The following is an 18058-nucleotide window of genomic DNA, read 5'->3' as shown; positions in this document are numbered from 1 at the left end:
CAGAGGCAGTGAGGGCGTTACGGAGGCGCTGAGGGCGTTACAGGGGCAGCAGTGAGGGCGCTACAGAGGCAGTGAGGGCGATACGGAGACGCTGAGGGCGTTACAGGGGCAGCAGTGAGGGCGTTACAGAGGCGGGGAAGGTGTGGTGATGTCATGGCTGATGCACGCTGTGATTGGCAGGCAAAGCGGTGAAGGAGGCGGAAGCCAACCTGCGGCGTCAGCGGCGCATCTTCCGCTCGCAGGTGATGAAGTACATCGTGCCGGGAGCGCGCGTCGTGCGCGGCATCGACTGGAAGTGGCGGGACCAGGACGGCACCCCGGCGGGCGAGGGCACCGTGACCGGGGAGGCCCACAACGGTGAGCGCCGCCCCCCTCAGTGCCCCCCCTCAGTGCCCCCCAGCCCCACAGCACCTCAGTAACAGTGGGCCACAGCGCTCCAGTGTGTGTAGCTGCATTAACCCCCAGGGGGGTGGGGGGTGGGCGGGGTTAGAGAGAATTACCCAAAGCCAGGAGACTGAGCAGGAGGAGAATGGAGTCAGTAACAGGCAGTGAGGCTGAGCAGGAGAACAAATTGTGACCATCAAGTGCATTTACATGCTTTGAGGAGTGTTACGATACGGCCCAATGAGAGAAGACGAGAGCTGAGTGTGGTGATGGGAGGGGGGTGTCTGGCTGTCGCTGGCTAGCGGTCACACGTCTGTGATGGTGTTCCAGCTGGCCCATTTTAAGAGAGCCATTCCTTTCTAAGACACGTCTGTACCGCAGTCTGTCTCGTGGAAATAAGACACTTTTATGTGATGCAAAATCCTTTTTTACATAATGAGGATTTCAGAAAGGCTGATTGGTTCCTGTCCCCCAGATTTCAGCTTTCACTGCTGTTTCTGTGTGGCTGCGGTGTTACACTCATTTCTCCTGCTGTTCCGGCACGACACAGAAGCGTAACGCTGCACTCTACACCCCTGCACAGGACAGACATTAATCTCTGTATGCCACCTTCCCACACCTTTAAGAAAATCACCTGATTTCATTCCTCAGATATTTTCACTTACCTTACCAACTGTCGCTTCATGTTTGTTATTATTAGTTTGGTATTTTGAGGTGCTCTCACCCCCCACCCCTTCACCCCCAACTTGACAGGTAACATTTTCAATACTTATATGAGCATCTTCTACATTGCAGTTGGATCTTTGGGCAGTCACATCGCAAAGTGTAAAACACTTTTAACCAAATGTCTCCATCAATCCGCTAAGTGCATGTTGATGTCACAATTTGCTAGCAGTTGAATGGACTCCATTGCTGTTGTATATTTACATTGACAGAATTATCCTTCAGTTTCTTTCTGAGTGGCTTTTAGCTTGGCGTTTGCAAAATTCTACTTGGCTTTTTATTTTGTCATTTTCTGTAACTCATGTTTCTCATTGCTTCACCTGGACCAGAGCGCATGAGTTGATAGCTAAATTGGGTGTTGATGTGAATGCGTAGCGTGACACGCTCTCAGACTGAGCTGTAGATGAAGTCAGCGTCTGGTCCAGAGTGGAGCCGTGCTGCTGTCTTGACTTGCTGCTGTCTGCTCTCTGCTGGGTCTCACAAACTCATGTCCCTTTCCAGGGTGGATTGATGTCACCTGGGATGCTGGTGGCTCAAACTCTTACCGTATGGGTGCAGAAGGAAAATTTGACCTCAAGCTTGCGCCAGGGTACGACCCTGAGTCTGCGCCGTCACCCAAACCTGTCTCATCCACTGTTTCAGGCACAGCGCAGTCCTGGAGCAGCCTGGGGAAAAATAACTGTCCAGACAAGGGGGGCTCCTCCTCGGGGGCGGGGGCCAGCTCCTCCAGCCGGAAGGGCAGTAGCAGCTCCATGTGTAGCGTGGCCAGCAGCAGCGATATCAGTCTGAGCTCCGCCAAGCTGGAGCGGCGGGCAGACAGCCTGCTGGAGCAGGGGGGGGGCGGCGGGAGCGTGGCGGCGGGGGCCGACAGCCAGGAGCCCATAGTGGTGCTGTCCGCGGCCGACACGGAGGCGGGCTCCGCCTCCAGCACCAGCACGCTAACGGCCGACACGGGCAGCGAGGGCGGCGAGCGCAAAGCCGACAGTGCGCTGCGGCCGGCCGCCGAGGCCGCCATCTCCATGGGACTAGTGAGCGTCAGTTCCCCGGACGTCAGCTCAGTGTCGGAGTCCTCCAGCAAGGACGCACCTTCCCAGAGGCCCCTGTGCTCGGCGGCCAGTGCCCGCCTGTCCGTCAGCTCGCTGCTGGCGGCCGGCGCGCCCATGAGCTCCAGCGCCAGCGTGCCCAACCTGTCGTCGCGTGAGGCCAGCCTCATGGAGTCGTTTGTGCGCCGCCCGCCCAACATGTCCCGCACCAACGCCACCAACAACATGAACCTGAGCCGCAGCAGCAGCGACAACAACACCAACACGCTGGGCCGCACCGCCATGGGCACCGCCAGTGAGTACTGCCCGCCACAGCGCCGCGTTAGCGTTACTGTTATTCTGCGCCCGACACCGTACGCAGTAAAGCGCAGGGGAGATCAGCTGTGTGTGTGCAGTAAAGCGCAGGGGAGATCAGCTGTATGCAGTAAAGTGCAGGGGAGATCAGCTGTGTGTGTGCAGTAAAGCGCAGGGGAGATCAGCTGTATGCAGTAAAGCGCAGGGGAGATCAGCTGTATGCAGTAAAGCGCAGGGGAGATGCGCAGTAAAGCAGTGTGGGCGCAGTATAGCGCAGGGGAGATGCGCAGTAAAGCAGTGTGGGCGCAGTATAGCGCAGGGGAGAATGCGCAGTAAGGCGGTGTGTGTGTGCAGTAAAGCGCAGGGGAGATACGCTGTACAGCGCAGGGGAGATACGCTGTACAGCGCAGGGGAGATACGCTGTACAGCGCAGGGGAGATGCCCAGTACAGCGCAGGGGAGATGCCCAGTACAGCGCAGGGGAGATGCGCAGTGCTTGGCTCCGGCGAGCTGCAGTAGAGGAGGGCCGGTGGGCCTGAAGGCCGCTTCCCAGCTGTGTGTGGCAGACTGCAGGAACTGTGCCTCCCTCTCTCTGCTCTCAGCTTGTGTTTGAGCAGTGAAAGCATCTTAGACTGGGTGTGTGCTCAGCTAAACATACATTACCCACAATCCCCCAGTGTGCCAGCAGCTCCCTGCATCTCTGCTGTGACTGCCTTATCCCAGTGTGTGTCTGTGAACAGACTTATTAACTAACAGTGTTTGAGGTAGTGTGCTGTTTAAAGCAGTTGTCCCTGAAGGGTGAGTGTGAGCAGTGTTGTGTGGCACAGCATGCAGTTTTATTTAACTGGATTTAGTTTTAATAGCAGCTTTTTCTGTTTTGAAACTAATGGCATTTTTGGTTTTGTTTGCAGCTTCTCCTCTCATGGGTGCTCAGAGCTTTCCTAACCTCACAACCACTGGTACCACCTCCACCGTTACAATGTCCACCTCCATAGTAACCAGCAGCAATAATGTAGCCACGGCAACCACAGGTTTGTCCGTCGGCCAGTTGCTCAGTAACACGCTGACGACCAGCCTGACCTCCACCTCTAGTGAGAGCGACACAGGTCAGGAGGCTGAGTTTTCCCTCTATGGTAGGCTATGCTAGAATTATACCAACTATTTCACTCCTCCCCACCCCTAACCTCCCCCACACATACACTCCTAACCCCCTCCGGCCTAACACCTCCCTCCTGTCCGTGTGACCCGTTAACCCCCTCCCTCCCGTACCTCCTCCTGTCCTCTCTTCACATTTAAATTGCCTCACTTTGACACCCATGCAGTGTTCTCACGCCCTGCCCCTGTCCCAAACCTCCCCCCTGCAGACTTCCTGGACAGTTGCCGTGCCAACACACTGCTAGCAGAGTTAGATGACGAGGAAGACCTGCCTGAGCCAGACGAAGACGAGGACGAAAATGAAGATGACAATCAGGAGGACCAGGAGTATGAGGAGGTTCTGGTGAGGTCCAGGGGGAGCCCGCTTTTCCATTTTAATTTTAGCAGGGAGTAGTAGGGGGCCAGATTGATTACCAGGGGTGGTGCTCTGACAGCGTCTCGGGCGTTGTGTTGAAGTGAATGTGCTGACAGTGACAGCGATGTAGGTTTGTTCTCTCTTCCCTTTCCTCAGCAGCAGAGCATATCTTTACTGCGCACTTTAACCTTCGCCTTGTTCACCAGTTACACTGCCCTGGATGCCAGACAGCAGGATTCGAGCAGAGAGAGCCTGCTGCTGCCACACGAGGCATAGCCTGGTGTTTACCCCTCACGGTCTCCCTCCTCACAGTCTCCTCACTGCTGTCAGGCCTGTGTGTGTGAGGAGTCAGTCAGTCTGTGTGTGAGGACTGAGCCCTGATTAAAACAGCACTGCACACAGGCCTTTTGTTAGTGTTTTATATGGATGTGGGAGGGGAGTGAGCGGCGGCGCAGGATGAGTGAGCGGCAGTCGAGGATGAGTGAGCGGCGCAGGAGGATGAGTGAGCGGCGGTGCAGGAGGATGAGTGAGCGGCGGTGCAGGAGTATGAGTGAGCGGCGGTGCAGGAGGATGAGTGAGCGGCGGTGCAGGAGGATGAGTGAGCGGCGGCGCAGGAGGATGTGTGAGTGGAGGCGCAGGATGAGTGAGCGGCGGTGCAGGATGAGTGAGCGGCGGCGCAGGAGGATGAGTGAGCGGCGGTGCAGGAGGATGAGTGAGCGGCGGTGCAGGAGGATGAGTGAGCGGCAGCGCAGGAGGATGTGTGAGTGGAGGCGCAGGATGTGTGAGTGGCGGCGCAGGATGAGTGAGCGGCGGTGCAGGATGAGTGAGCGGAAGTCGAGGATGAGTGAGCGGCAGTCGAGGATGAGTGAGCGGCAGTCGAGGATGAGTGAGCGGCGGTGCAGCAGGATGTGAGCGGCAGTCGAGGATGAGTGAGCGGCGGTGCAGGATGAGTGAGCGGCGGTGCAGGAGGATGAGTGAGCGGCAGTCGAGGATGAGTGAGCGGCGGTGCAGGCGGATGAGTGAGCGGCAGTCGAGGATGAGTGAGCGGCGGTGCAGGAGGATGAGTGAGCGGCGGTGCAGGAGGATGAGTGAGCGGCGGCGCAGGAGGATGAGTGAGCGGCGGTGCAGGAGGATGAGTGAGCGGCAGTCGAGGATGAGTGAGCGGCGGTGCAGGAGGATGAGTGAGCGGCAGTCGAGGATGAGTGAGCGGCAGTCGAGGATGAGTGAGCGGCGGTGCAGGAGGATGTGTGAGTGGAGGCGCAGGATGAGTGAGCGGCAGCGCAGGAGGATGAGTGAGCGGCGGCGCAGGAGGATGAGTGAGCGGCGCAGGAGGATGAGTGAGCGGCGGTGCAGGAGGATGAGTGAGCGGCGGTGCAGGAGGATGAGTGAGCGGCAGCGCAGGAGGATGAGTGAGCGGCGGCGCAGGAGGATGAGTGAGCGGCGGCGGAGGATGAGTGAGCGGCGGCGCAGGATGAGTGAGCGGCAGCGCAGGAGGATGAGTGAGCGGCGGCGCAGGAGGATGAGTGAGCAGCGGCGCAGGATGAGTGAGCGGTGGAAATAGGCAGATGCTGCAGGCGGGTTGTGCTGGGCATCCCGCCTCTGTCATGGAGAGGCAGCAGTCAGTGATCAGGGAGGTTAGAGCCCCGGCCTGCCGGCTCACAGCGCTGCACACTCAGGATCTCAGGTCAGATCCTGCTCCTGCCAGGCCCTGTCTGTGCTGTGGCCCACTGACCGTTTCCAGAGCCAGCCCGCTAATACACGTTTCAGAAATCGCTTTTAAAAGCAGTAGAGTAGGTGGATCTGAAACCACTCCCAATACAGTCGAAAGGTTCGAGGGTTGTAGGCATAAATCAAATGTAACCAAAAATACAGTTAAAATGTGGGGCGATGGGGATATCCACTTGAGGTTTCGCCCAAGTGTGAGGTATTTTTGTGACCTTTCTGATGCTTAGGATGGCGCTGTTGCACTGTCTGCATGTGGCCTCTGTGCTGGCCCCCTGTGTAGCTTCAGTGTGTGTGTAACGCAGTGTGCTCCTGTGCTGCTGCTGCAGGAGGAGGAGGAGTATGAGACGAAAGGCGGTCGGCGCAGGACGTGGGACGATGACTTTGTGCTGAAGCGGCAGTTCTCCGCGCTCGTGCCTGCGTTTGACCCCCGACCCGGCCGGACCAACGTCCAGCAAACCACCGACCTGGAGATCCCTCCCCCAGGTAGGACGGCCCGCTGGCACACCTGAGAGCCTCACTGTGAATCAGACTGACGGGACGCTGCTCTCCGTCCCCTGGTGACCCAGGATCCAGAGGGCTGAGCGAGTGCAGGATGCTGTATGTGCAGCTCTGGCCTGAAACCCTGAAGCCTGTTTCAGTGCTGCTGCTGCCTGTTAATGCTTCACAATGCCTTTGCTGGGTTTGACTTCCTCCATTTTTCTGTAGTGTGTAGCATGTCGTCAATCATTTTTTTCAGTTGTAATATGGTGAACATGTTGTTTGGCATCGTGCACAGCTCTCTCTCCATGCAAAGAGTCTCCTTATGAGCTGCAGGCAGGGCTGGCGTGGGGCCGTTATCACTGACACATTACTATGAGTGGGGCTCAGCATTAGGGCTAGTCTTGTATCAGCATGATTTCCCTCTTCTCTCACCTGAGAAGGAGCGCGTGTGTGCTCCCCTCTGACTGAGAGTGTGCTCCCGCAGGTACCCCTCGCTCGGAGGTGCAGGAGGAGGTGGAGTGCGCCCCCTCTCCACACCTGGCCCTCATCCTGAAGGTGTCCGGGCTGGGCACCACCCGCGAGGTGGAGCTGCCCCTCACCAACTACAAATCCACCATCTTCTACTACGTGCAGAAGCTGCTGCAGCTGTCCTGCAACGGCAGCGTCAAATCAGACAAACTGAGGCGCATCTGGGAGCCCACATACACGTAAGCCTGTCTCTGCCGCTCGCTCGGCCGCGTGTTTCTGTCCCCCTGCGCCTTTCAGAGCTGCTCACAGCCCGTCTCTGCCTGCAGGATAATGTACAGAGAGCTGAAGGACTCGGACAAAGAGAAGGAGAGCGGAAAGATGGTGAGTGTCCAGCGCTTTGCCTCCCCCAGTTTACCCCTGGCCTTCACTTTCTGTGGCTCTCTTACATGTGTTAATGCTCCTGTCTGATAGACAGAGACCTCACTAACCTCTAGCAAGGACACAGTAAAATGTTACAGTGATATTTTTGGTAATTGCATGGGCCTTCTAGTGGTAATCCTATTACAATGCATGTCTATTGCGTGAGACTTTACAATCAGGAAAGACCAACATTTGGCTCTTCCTGTTGTAGGGTTGCTGGTCTGTAGAGCATGTGGAACAGTACCTTGGCACTGATGAATTACCAAAGAATGACTTGATAACCTACATGCAGAAGAATGCAGACTCCTCTTTCCTGCGCCACTGGAAATTAACCGGCACTAATAAAAGTATTAGGAAAAACAGAAATTGTTCTCAGCTCATAGCTGCATACAAGGTATAGAACGGCATCAGATGTGTATATATACATTTTTCTTTTTCCTTGTTTTGAATTTCTTTCTTTTCTTGCCTGACTGTCGCTTGTGTAGCCTCCTGTTAAAGGTTGTTGCTGTCTTCCTTAAACTTCAGTGACTTATGGCTGTAATGCGTTTCCATGGATTGAGTGGATGTGATTGTGGAATGTTTTTAATTTTTGTCATATATACATAAAGTGAGCGAATGATAGAGTTGCGTGTGAGGGGCCCGGTTTTGGTTGTGAGGGGTACTGTGTGAGGTGTACGGTGTGTGTGAGGGGTACGGTGTGTGCGAGGGGTACGGTGTGTGTGAGGTGTACGGTGTGTGTGAGGGGTACGGTGTGTGCGAGGGGTACGGTGTGTGTGAGGGGTACGGTGTGTGCGAGGGGTACGGTGTGTGCGAGGGGTACGGTGTGTGTGAGGTGTACGGTGTGTGTGTGAGGTGTACGGTGTGTGTGTGAGGTGTACGGTGTGTGTGTGAGGTGTACGGTGTGTGTGTGAGGTGTACGGTGTGTGTGTGAGGGGTACGGTGTGTGTGAGGGGTACGGTGTGTGCGAGGGGTACGGTGTGTGTGTGAGGGGTACGGTGTGTGCGAGGGGTACACGGTGTGTGTGAGGGGTACAGTATGTGAGCGGTAGTGTGAGGACGGTACAGTGTGTGTGAGGACGGTAGTGTGTGTGAGGGGTACAGGCTGTGAGCTCTGAGATGGGAGCATGATTCGCGCCCTTGTCCCCGTAGGACTTCTGTGAGCATGGCTGCCGCGCGTCGGGCCTGAGTCCCGGGTCTCTGGCAGCCATGCAGAGCTGTGACATCCTGAGCGCGGGCCGGGAGCAGCCACAGGCCAAGGCCGGCTCGGGCCAGAGCGCCTGCGGCATGGAGGACGTTCTGCAGCTGCTGCGCATCCTCTTCATCATCGGGGGAGACCCCCACTCCAGCCGCTCGCTGCAGGAAGGTAGGCCCTGCCCCGCCCTTGAACCCTAACCCTCTAAACCCCTTTACCCTCTAACCCCCTTATCCTCTAACCCTCTAACTCTCTAAGTTTCTAACCTTCTAACACCATTACCCTCTAACTCTCTAACGCTTTAACTCTGTAACCCTCTAGCCTTCTAACCCTCTAACACCCTTATCCTCTAATCCCCTAACCCTCTAACCCTCTAACCCTCTAACCCTCTAACCCTCTAACTCTCTAACCCTCTAACTCTCTAACCCCCTTACCCTCTGCCCCTCTGACCCTCTAACCCTCTCTCTGACCCTCTGACCCTCTAACTCTCTAACCCTCTAACCCCCTTACCCTCTGCCCCTCTGACCCTCTAACCCTCTAACCCTCTAATCCCTAACCCTCTAACCCTCTAATCCCTAACCCTCTAATCCCTAACCCTCTAACACCCTTATCCTCTAACCCCCTTACTCTCTAATCCTCTAACCCCCTTACCTTCTAACCCTCTGACCTTCTAACCTTCTGAATCTCTAACCCTCTAACCTCCTTACCCTCTAACCCTCTAACCCTCTAACCTCCTTACCCTCTAACCCTCTAACCCTCTAACCTCCTTACCCTCTAACCCTCTAACCCTCTAACCTCCTTACCCTCTAACCCTCTAACCCACACCCCAGATGCTCACTGCAGGAAGCTAGGCCTCGCCCAACTCCGGTCTCTCAGTATCCAGTCAGAGACACAACTGCGACCGTGCTCTGAACCAGGCTCCTTTCTACTTAAACATACACTCAGATTCTTTTTTTTACTGAGTTATTACTTACAGATAATTATCAATCTACTGTTTGTTGAATGATTTCGTTTATGTTGGAATAAATCCCTCTTCATGTGTCTTTAAGCCTTCTGTGCTGATACAGTACTGTACAGCAGGTGCTCTCTTCTGTGGAAAACAGTGGGAATATCCCCCTGCCGAAGGGCAGGGTCTGCGGTGTGTGTCACACTGTCACCAAAGCCAGGGGGCTGCAGGGTGTGGCTCATCAGCCAGGGCTCTGAATCGCTCTACCATCTCAGTAAGGTGTGAGAGAGAGACAGCTTTATAACACTGAAACGTTATAGGTGTTAACTCAAGCTGTCAATCACCTGGGTAACATCCTTTAAGAGAGATGTTACCTTTCAGTTTTCTCTGCCTGCAGAAATACCTCTGGTAGCTGAACGCTTCTGTCAAACACCATTCACTGCGGCAAAGTCAGCAACGTGAGAAAGCAGTTTGCCAGAGAGCAACACAGTCTCCCTGCTCCAACACAGCCGATGTAAATGATCAGATTGTTATTAAGCAGCTTCAGGAATTCATAACGAGTTGATCATTTGAATCAGCTGTGTTGGAGCAGGGCGAGATCTAAAACATGCAGGGCAGGGGGTACTCCAGGAGAGATTTGGGAAACGCTGCTATAGTTGTATCAAACCTGTCGAAACTGCTGTGTGCTCTCAGTTTATACGTGTGCAGTCAGTCATTAAACATGAGAATTCAGTTCTGAGGGCTACATTCTGCCCCTCACATTACTGTGACACAACACAACAGTAGAAAGTCTGAAATTGCTGACACTCATGTTTTAAAGCTTCATTTTTTGCATAGGTGCAGGTGATCTTTCTGCCACTCCTGTCTGCAGGAATCGACAGGATGCTTTCTTTCATACTAATGGTAGCCTAAGAACTGCAGTACTGGAATATTTTATAATGTCACCTATGTTTTATTTTTAAGTGATGAGCTTGTAATGAAGCCTCTGTCTTTGCGTCTCTCTCTGTCTCGTAGAAGTGGATGATCTTCAGTTCAATGCATCCCCTGAGGAGTTCACCAGCAAAAAAGTCACCACTAAGATCCTGCAGCAGATTGAGGTAATTACTGTCATTTGCAGTGATTTAATAACAGTTATTTTGAGGAGTGTTGTTGTGGTTGGATAAACATTTGAAATTGGTTTGGAAAAGATAAAATGCTTTGCTGGGTCTGTGCGTGTGTGACTGCAGGAGCCCCTGGCGCTGGCGAGTGGGGCCCTCCCAGACTGGTGCGAACAGCTGACCAGCAAGTGCCCTTTCCTCATCCCGTTCGAGACGCGGCAGCTCTACTTCACCTGCACTGCATTCGGGGCCTCCAGGTGAGCACCGTCCTCTCCGCCAGGCACACCTGCGGGGTGCAGGGGGGCGGGGGGGGCGAAGCGAGTGGCAGCCCCTGCTTATGGTGTGCGTGGAGCCCCATCACAAGCCATCAGAGCTCGTTTAGTGTAACCTCAGACTGGCCCCGAAACAGGCTGCAGCGGCTGCCTCTCAGACTGCAGCGGCTGCCTCTCAGACTGCAGCGGCTGCCTCTCAGACTGCAGCGGCTGCCTCTCAGACTGGCCCCGAAACAGACTGCAGCGGCTGCCTCTCAGACTGCAGCGGCTGCCTCTCAGACTGCAGCGGCTGCCTCTCAGACTGGCCCCGAAACAGGCTGCAGCGGCTGCCTCTCAGGCTGCAGCGGCTGCCTCTCAGACTGGCCCCGAAACAGACTGCAGCGGCTGCCTCTCAGACTGCAGCGGCTGCCTCTCAGACTGCAGCGGCTGCCTCTCAGACTGGCCCCGAAACAGACTGCAGCGGCTGCCTCTCAGACTGCAGCGGCTGCCTCTCAGACTGCAGCGGCTGCCTCTCAGACTGGCCCCGAAACAGACTGCAGCGGCTGCCTCTCAGGCTGCAGCGGCTGCCTCTCAGGCTGCAGCGGCTGCCTCTCAGACTGGCCCCGAAACAGACTGCAGCGGCTGCGGTGCTCAAGAGTGTTCAAGGTGTTCAGAGATGCCTGCCCATCACCTGCATGCAGCCCACTGCATTGTGCTGAGATCAGCTTTAAAACAAACAGGCCCAGCGGAAAGCAGAAGCTTCCTGTCACCAGGTCATCTGTGGCCGTGTGAATGGGTTTCACAGCAAACGGGCTGCTACACTGCTCACTGTGCATGCCAGTGGTTTTACACTGTCTAGATAAGCTAACAAGACTAAATAAGCAGGTTTATTTCAGTTTCTGTTATGTTATTTGTTGAAGGACAGAGCAGTCTCAAGAAAGAGGCTTTGTTATAGAAACAAAACTACAGCACTTGAGAAAATTAAGGACTGCATTTTGGGGCAAATTTCACATTGGAGGGGTCCTAACGCAGGCACTCTCCCCACAGGGTGATGGTGTCTAATGCAGACGCTCTCTCTCTCTCCGCAGGGCTAACGCAGACGCTCTCTCTCTCCGCAGGGCTAACGCAGATGCTCTCTCTCTCCGCAGGGCTAACGCAGACGCTCTCTCTCTCTCCGCAGGGCTAACGCAGACGCTCTCTCTCTCTGCAGGGCTAACGCAGACGCTCTCTCTCTCTGCAGGGCTAACATAGACGCTCTCTCTCCCCCCGCAGGGCTAACGCAGACGCTCTCTCTCTCCGCAGGGGTAACGCAGATGCTTTCTCCCTCCACAGGGCTAACGCAGACGCTCTCTCTCCACAGGGCTAACGCAGACGCTCTCTTTCTCCGCAGGGCTAACGCAGACGCTCTCTTTCTCCGCAGGGCTAACGCAGACGCTCTCTCTCTGCAGGGCTAACACAGACGCTCTCTCCGCAGGGCTAACACAGACGCTCTCTCTCTCCGCAGGGCTAATGCAGACGCTCTCTCTCCGCAGGGCTAATAGAGACACTCTCTCCGCAGGGCTAACACAGACGCTCTCTCTCTCCGCAGGGCTAATGCAGACGCTCTCTCTCTCCGCAGGGCTAATAGAGACACTCTCTCCGCAGGGCTAACGCAGACGCTCTCTCTCCGCAGGGCTAACGCAGACACTCTCTCCCCCCGCAGGGCTAACGCAGACGCTCTCTCTCCGCAGGGCTAACGCAGACGCTCTCTCTCTGCAGGGCTAACACAGACGCTCTCTCTCCCCGCAGGGCTAACACAGACGCTCTCGCTCCCCGCAGGGCTAACACAGACGCTCTCTCTCTCCACAGGGCTAACACAGACGCTCTCTCTCTACGCAGGGCTAACGCAGACGCTCTCTCTCTCCACAGGGCGATCGTGTGGCTGCAGAACCGGCGCGAGGCCACAATGGAGCGGTCCCGGCCGGCCACCACGGTGCGCAGGGACGACCCCGGCGAGTTCCGCGTGGGCCGGCTCAAACATGAACGTGTGAAGGTGCCGCGCGGGGACAGCATGATGGAGTGGGCCGAGAGCGTCATGCAGATCCACGCAGACAGGAAGTCCGTGCTGGAGGTACGATCCTCATCCCCTCAGCGTCCCAGTGAAGGCCTGATGGGTGTGGTGGCGTCTAGTGTGATACTTTTAGAGCAGGCAAATGTGAATAGTGAAAATGAAAAAAAGCTTATAAACAGTGTAATAACAGGTGCTCTGAAGAGTGAGGTGTATCCACAGGTTAGCACATGTGTCTCAGATGGAGACCGGGCCTCATACAGGTTAGCGCATGTGTCTCAGGTGGAGACCGGCCCTCATACAGGTTAGCGCATGTGTCTCAGGTGGAGACCGGCCCTCATAAAGGTTAGCGCATGTGTCTCAGATGGAGACCGGCCCTCATACAGGTTAGCGCATGTGTCTCAGATGGAGACTGGCCCTCATTAGGGCTGTGTGAGCAGCTCCATTTCAGTGTCTGCATGCGTTTGGGTGGCTGGGTTTGCGTGTGGGGCGTGCAGGTGTGCGGATGCAGGCTCTGACGGGTGACTCTCCCTCTGCAGGTGGAGTTCCTCGGGGAGGAGGGCACAGGGCTGGGTCCCACCTTGGAGTTCTACGCCCTGGTGGCAGCGGAGTTCCAGAGGACGTCGCTCGGTATCTGGCTCTGTGACGACGATTTCCCAGACGACGAGTCTCGCCAGGCAAGTTCTGCCTCTCTCAGCCTCACTCATCACTGCCTCAGAGCAGTGTGACTGTCCCAGCATCAGAGCAGTGTGACTGTCCCTGCATCAGAGATAGGGCTGTGACGGTAATGATTTTTTCATCCCGCGGTAATAAAGCAAGAAATTTAGCGGTTTACCTCAACCCCCGCTGGGGGCCGCCCTCCAGGGCCGCCCTCCGACCCCCGCACAACACACAAAGCCGACCCATAACGTTTGCACATGAACAACTTGTTCCATTTTTCTGCAAAATTCTCGGGAAGGCTGATTACAGCTTAGAAAGTGATTGCAAACTTACAAGTATTATACATTTGAACATTTTTACATTTAACATTTTAATATTTTATATTTTAATTTACATAATTCTGTAGACTATACAATAACGGCATCTGAGGCAGCATGAACAGGTAGGCTATATGTAGCTGCATTAAATCAGTTTTAATTGTTTTTTAAATCAAATGACAAAGAAGAAGTTGGTAAGGGAACATTACGCTAATGGTTTTTAAACATGCAACATAATTGAACATTCATGATGTCGGTAGGCTATCTACTACAATCACTGCTTGTATAAAGTACTGCAAAAAAATCGAAATGTACTCATTCTTTATTTTACGGTCTTTATTTTAAGTTTTCCTTTTAACCCTTTCACGCGTACGGTCACACCGGTGCGATTAAACTGGTGCAATTAGAACACTAGATTGGAGAAATTCTAGCTAATTTTAGCTTTGAGGAAACAGAGATTTAACTCTAGAAATAGTGTGTGTGTGTGTGTGTGTGTGTGCGCATGCGTGCGTGTGTAGCTGTGCTTACGGTGTGTGTGTGCGTGAGTGAGTGTGTGTGAGTGTGTGCGTGTGTAGCTGTGCTTATGGTGTGTGTGTGTGTGTGTGCGTGCGTGCGTGTGTGTGTGTAGATGTGCTTATGTGTGCTGTTGCGGTGTTGCAGGTGGATCTGGGAGGCGGGCTGAAGCCCCCTGGGTATTACGTGCAGCGGTCCTGCGGGCTGTTCCCCGCCCCCTTCCCCCAGGACAGCGACGAGCTGGAGCGCATCAGCAAGCTCTTCCTCTTCCTGGGCATCTTCCTGGCCAAGTGCATCCAGGACAACCGGCTGGTGGACCTGCCCATCTCCAGGCCCTTCTTCAAGCTGCTCTGCATGGGCGACATCAAGAGCAACATGAGCAAGCTGCTGTACCAGTCCCGCGGCGAGGCCGACCTGCACCTCTCCGACATCCGGTCCGAGGCGTCCACGGAGGAGGGCCACGACAGCTACTCGCTGGGCAGCTTTGACGAGGACTCCAAGTCCGAGTTCATCCTGGACCCCCCCAAGCCCAAGCCCCCAGCCTGGTACCACGGCATCCTGACCTGGGAGGACTTTGAGCTGGTGAACCCCCACCGGGCCAAGTTCCTGAAGGAGCTGAAGGAGCTGGCAGTGAAGCGTCGGCAGATCCTCAGCAACAAGAGCCTGTCGGAGGACGAGAAGAACACGCGTCTGCAGGGCCTCATGCTGAAGAACCCCACCGGCTCCGGACCCCCCCTCAGCCTGGAGGACCTGGGGTGAGCCCTGCTGCACCCCCCCACACACAGCGCCCGGCCCGAAACCACCCCCGCCCCCCCCCACGCACACACACACACACACACGCACACACACAGTGCCCAGCCCTAAACCACCCCCGCCCCCCCCCCACGCGCTCACACACACACACCACACGCACATGCACACACATCACACACATGCACACACACCACACGCACACACACACACACACACACACACACACACACACACACATATACACACACACCACACACACACCACATACACCACACGCACACACACGCACACACACGCACACACACGCACACACACACACCACATACACCACACGCACACACCACATACACCACACGCACACACACACCACACGCACACACACACACACACACACACACACACACACACATATACACACACACCACACACACACCACATACACCACACGCACACACACGCACACACACGCACACACACACACCACATACACCACACGCACACACACACACACACACACACACACACACACACACACACACACACACACACACACCACATGCACACACACACACCCCGCACGCGCACGCACGCACGCACGCACACACACACACAGTGCCCCTAAACCACCCCCGCCCCCCCCCACACGCTCACACACACACACACACACACCACACGCACGCACGCACACACACACACACACACACACACGCACGCACACACAGTGCCCAGCCCTAAACCACCCCCGCCCCCCCCCCACGCACACACGCACACACACACCACACGCACACACACACCACACCACACACATGCACACACACCACACGCACACACACACACACACACAGACACATTCCGCCTGTTCCTCTCTGCACTCTGCCATTCTTCCAGTGCATTTCACTTCACCTCACAATTCACTCTGATCCAGCAGGGGGCAGCAGTGCATCATGCTTTTGTTGAGAGAAGAAAGAATACTGAGCTGTGGCTCCAGGACAAAAACGTCAAAAGATTTTTTTTTTAAGTTCCTTTGCATGTTGTATAGAATCCCTTTTACCAAAGCGGCTGTAACATGATTCTGATCGTGAGTTTTTGTTTGAGCTGAAGCTTCAGTAAGATGTACACGCTGAAACACACTGACAGTAAGTGAGCCTCTCCGCACTGACTCACGCCCTTTTCCTCCAGGCTGAATTTCCAGTTCTGCCCCTCGTCCAAAGTGCACGGCTTCTCCGCAGTGGACCTGAAGCCCAACGGCGAGGATGAGGTGCGTGCAGGTTCAGGGAACACGCTGAATGGGTCCCAAATACTACTTTTATCAAAAGTCATGTGTACAGTAAAAAATGAGTAAGATTAAGAGTAATGGATTTATTATTTGATATTAATTGTTTTTATTGTCACATGAACGTCTCCCAGTATTCCCAGCGCTGGGTGTGTGGTGTGTATGCTGGCAGGGCCACTCTGTTTGTGTAGAGATGGGAGTTAGCCCTTTAGCATGTGCTGGGGGGAGCTGGAGGTTTGCAGTGCTGGCTGTGCAGTGGGGTGTGCGGTCAGATGGGGCTTCTCCAGCTCAGGTGTCCCTGTGCGTCTCTCTGCAGATGGTGACCATGGAAAACGCGGAGGAGTATGTGGAGCTCATGTTTGACTTCTGCATGCACACAGGGATCCAGAAGCAGATGGAGGCCTTCCGAGGTCAGTGCAAGGCGACTTGAGTGTGTGACGGGGCATGTTAGCTGTGCGTTTTATTAAGTGCGGGGCTGTGTGTAGTGAAGTGTGTGCTTGTCTCCTCTCTGAAGATGGCTTCAACCGCGTCTTCCCCATGGAGAAGCTCAGCTCCTTCAGCCACAGGGAGGTGCAGATGATCCTGTGTGGGAATCAGTCTCCGTCCTGGACTGCGGAGGACATTGTCAACTACACTGAGCCGAAACTGGGCTACACCAGAGACAGGTATGGATTCTACAGCATAGACAGGTATATTACAGAGCTCTACAGCAGAGCCAGGTATGTTATAACAGCAGAGACCTGAGTACAGTTGGGGTGTCATGCCCAGGGCAGGTGCAGTGGCTGTAGGATGAGCATGGCTCTGACATGGCTGTGCTGAGATCTGTGAGATTCCTGCTCTCTCTGCAGCCCCGGATTCCTGCGCTTTGTGCGGGTGCTCTGTGGAATGTCGTCAGACGAGAGAAAAGCATTCCTGCAGTTCACCACAGGCTGCTCCACTCTGCCCCCTGGTGGTCTTGCCAACCTGCACCCTCGCCTCACCATCGTGCGCAAGGTAGAGATCGACTGGATGGGTTACTTCTGCGATACCCGAGTGCCAGGTGTTCAGTACATACGCAGCTGCAGGAAAGTTATAGCTGAATGCAAGTGAATCAGATTCAGTTTTCAGTGTGAGCGTGACGTATGCAGAATTCCCTCATGGGGTTTGTGGTGAAACGAGACACCTGTGTTTGTGCTGTGTGGGAGTGTTAGTGACACACCTGTCTATCCCAGGTGGATGCCACGGACGCCAGCTACCCCTCGGTGAACACCTGCGTGCACTACCTGAAGCTGCCGGAGTACTCGTCAGAGGAGATTATGAGAGAGCGCCTCCTGGCTGCCACCATGGAGAAGGGTTTCCACCTGAACTGAGCGACGCCCCTCCCCCTGCCCCACACTGGTGAAGCCTGTTGTGTTTCTGTTGCAAAAAATAAAGAAAAACAAGCTGTGCTCTCTGAGACCCTCCCCTCTCTCCCCAAAGCTTTAGGAAATGAGGCCCATGATGACTCTACTAGCTACTGATGAGGATGCGTGCGCCCCGCCCTGCCCATGTCCCGGGACCGCGTGCTGCTGCAGGGGTGAGAGGCTGGCCCCCGACTCGCCCCCGCAGAGCCGCCCCGGGCAGGGGGGTGGGGCGTCTGCCTCTGTAGAGCTGTGACTGTAGAGTGTTTGGGCGTTTCCTCAACAGGTTTTCAGTTTTACTAGTGCCTGCACCGTTTGAGTATTAGATTCTTTTCTCTTTTCCTTTTTATCTGACAGCATACAATCATGCACATGGCTTTCTGTCCACTCCTTTTGCTTTCCCTACCGTGTGACTACGTTTGATTGTTTCAGTGCCCTGCTATGAGGATCAAAGTCCCTGAGTGCATTTGTGTAATTTTACAATAAAGCTATAGAGACAAAAACACTGGTTTAGGTGCAAGGCACATTTAAAGAAATAAAAGCAAGCTAAGCTTTCCCTTGTATTTTCTTTGTATATTATAAACA

At 54.9% G+C, this 18058-nt stretch overlaps 1 protein-coding gene across 6 annotated transcripts in view; it reads left to right on the top strand.

Annotated features, from left to right (window-relative positions):
- Window positions 1–17991, top strand: part of hectd1 (HECT domain containing 1) — a 47077-nt gene extending 29086 nt beyond the window's left edge. For 2 of the 6 annotated variants that reach the window (XM_036541901.1, XM_036541902.1), the window contains 19 exons: window positions 181–357; window positions 1609–2445; window positions 3355–3576; window positions 3808–3941; window positions 6005–6161; window positions 6643–6865; window positions 6953–7007; window positions 7258–7440; window positions 8195–8408; window positions 10198–10280; window positions 10410–10537; window positions 12440–12641; window positions 13118–13255; window positions 14216–14823; window positions 16001–16079; window positions 16411–16504; window positions 16609–16759; window positions 16943–17087; window positions 17306–17991. In XM_036541901.1, the coding sequence (XP_036397794.1) occupies window positions 181–357; window positions 1609–2445; window positions 3355–3576; window positions 3808–3941; window positions 6005–6161; window positions 6643–6865; window positions 6953–7007; window positions 7258–7440; window positions 8195–8408; window positions 10198–10280; window positions 10410–10537; window positions 12440–12641; window positions 13118–13255; window positions 14216–14823; window positions 16001–16079; window positions 16411–16504; window positions 16609–16759; window positions 16943–17087; window positions 17306–17443 (3968 nt within the window). In that variant the 3' untranslated portion in view covers window positions 17444–17991. The remainder of the gene's footprint in view (window positions 1–180; window positions 358–1608; window positions 2446–3354; window positions 3577–3807; window positions 3942–6004; window positions 6162–6642; window positions 6866–6952; window positions 7008–7257; window positions 7441–8194; window positions 8409–10197; window positions 10281–10409; window positions 10538–12439; window positions 12642–13117; window positions 13256–14215; window positions 14824–16000; window positions 16080–16410; window positions 16505–16608; window positions 16760–16942; window positions 17088–17305) is intronic. The other 4 variants (XM_036541903.1, XM_036541907.1, XM_036541905.1 and 1 more) reach the window with 4 other exon arrangements.
- The last annotated feature ends 67 nt before the right edge of the window (window positions 17992–18058 follow it).

Source organism: Megalops cyprinoides, chromosome 12 (genome assembly GCF_013368585.1).
Source record: "Megalops cyprinoides isolate fMegCyp1 chromosome 12, fMegCyp1.pri, whole genome shotgun sequence".
NCBI classification, from domain to species: domain Eukaryota; kingdom Metazoa; phylum Chordata; class Actinopteri; order Elopiformes; family Megalopidae; genus Megalops; species Megalops cyprinoides.
The sequence above is the reverse complement of the archived record's forward strand: the minus strand, read 5'-3'. Positions and strand labels throughout refer to the sequence as shown.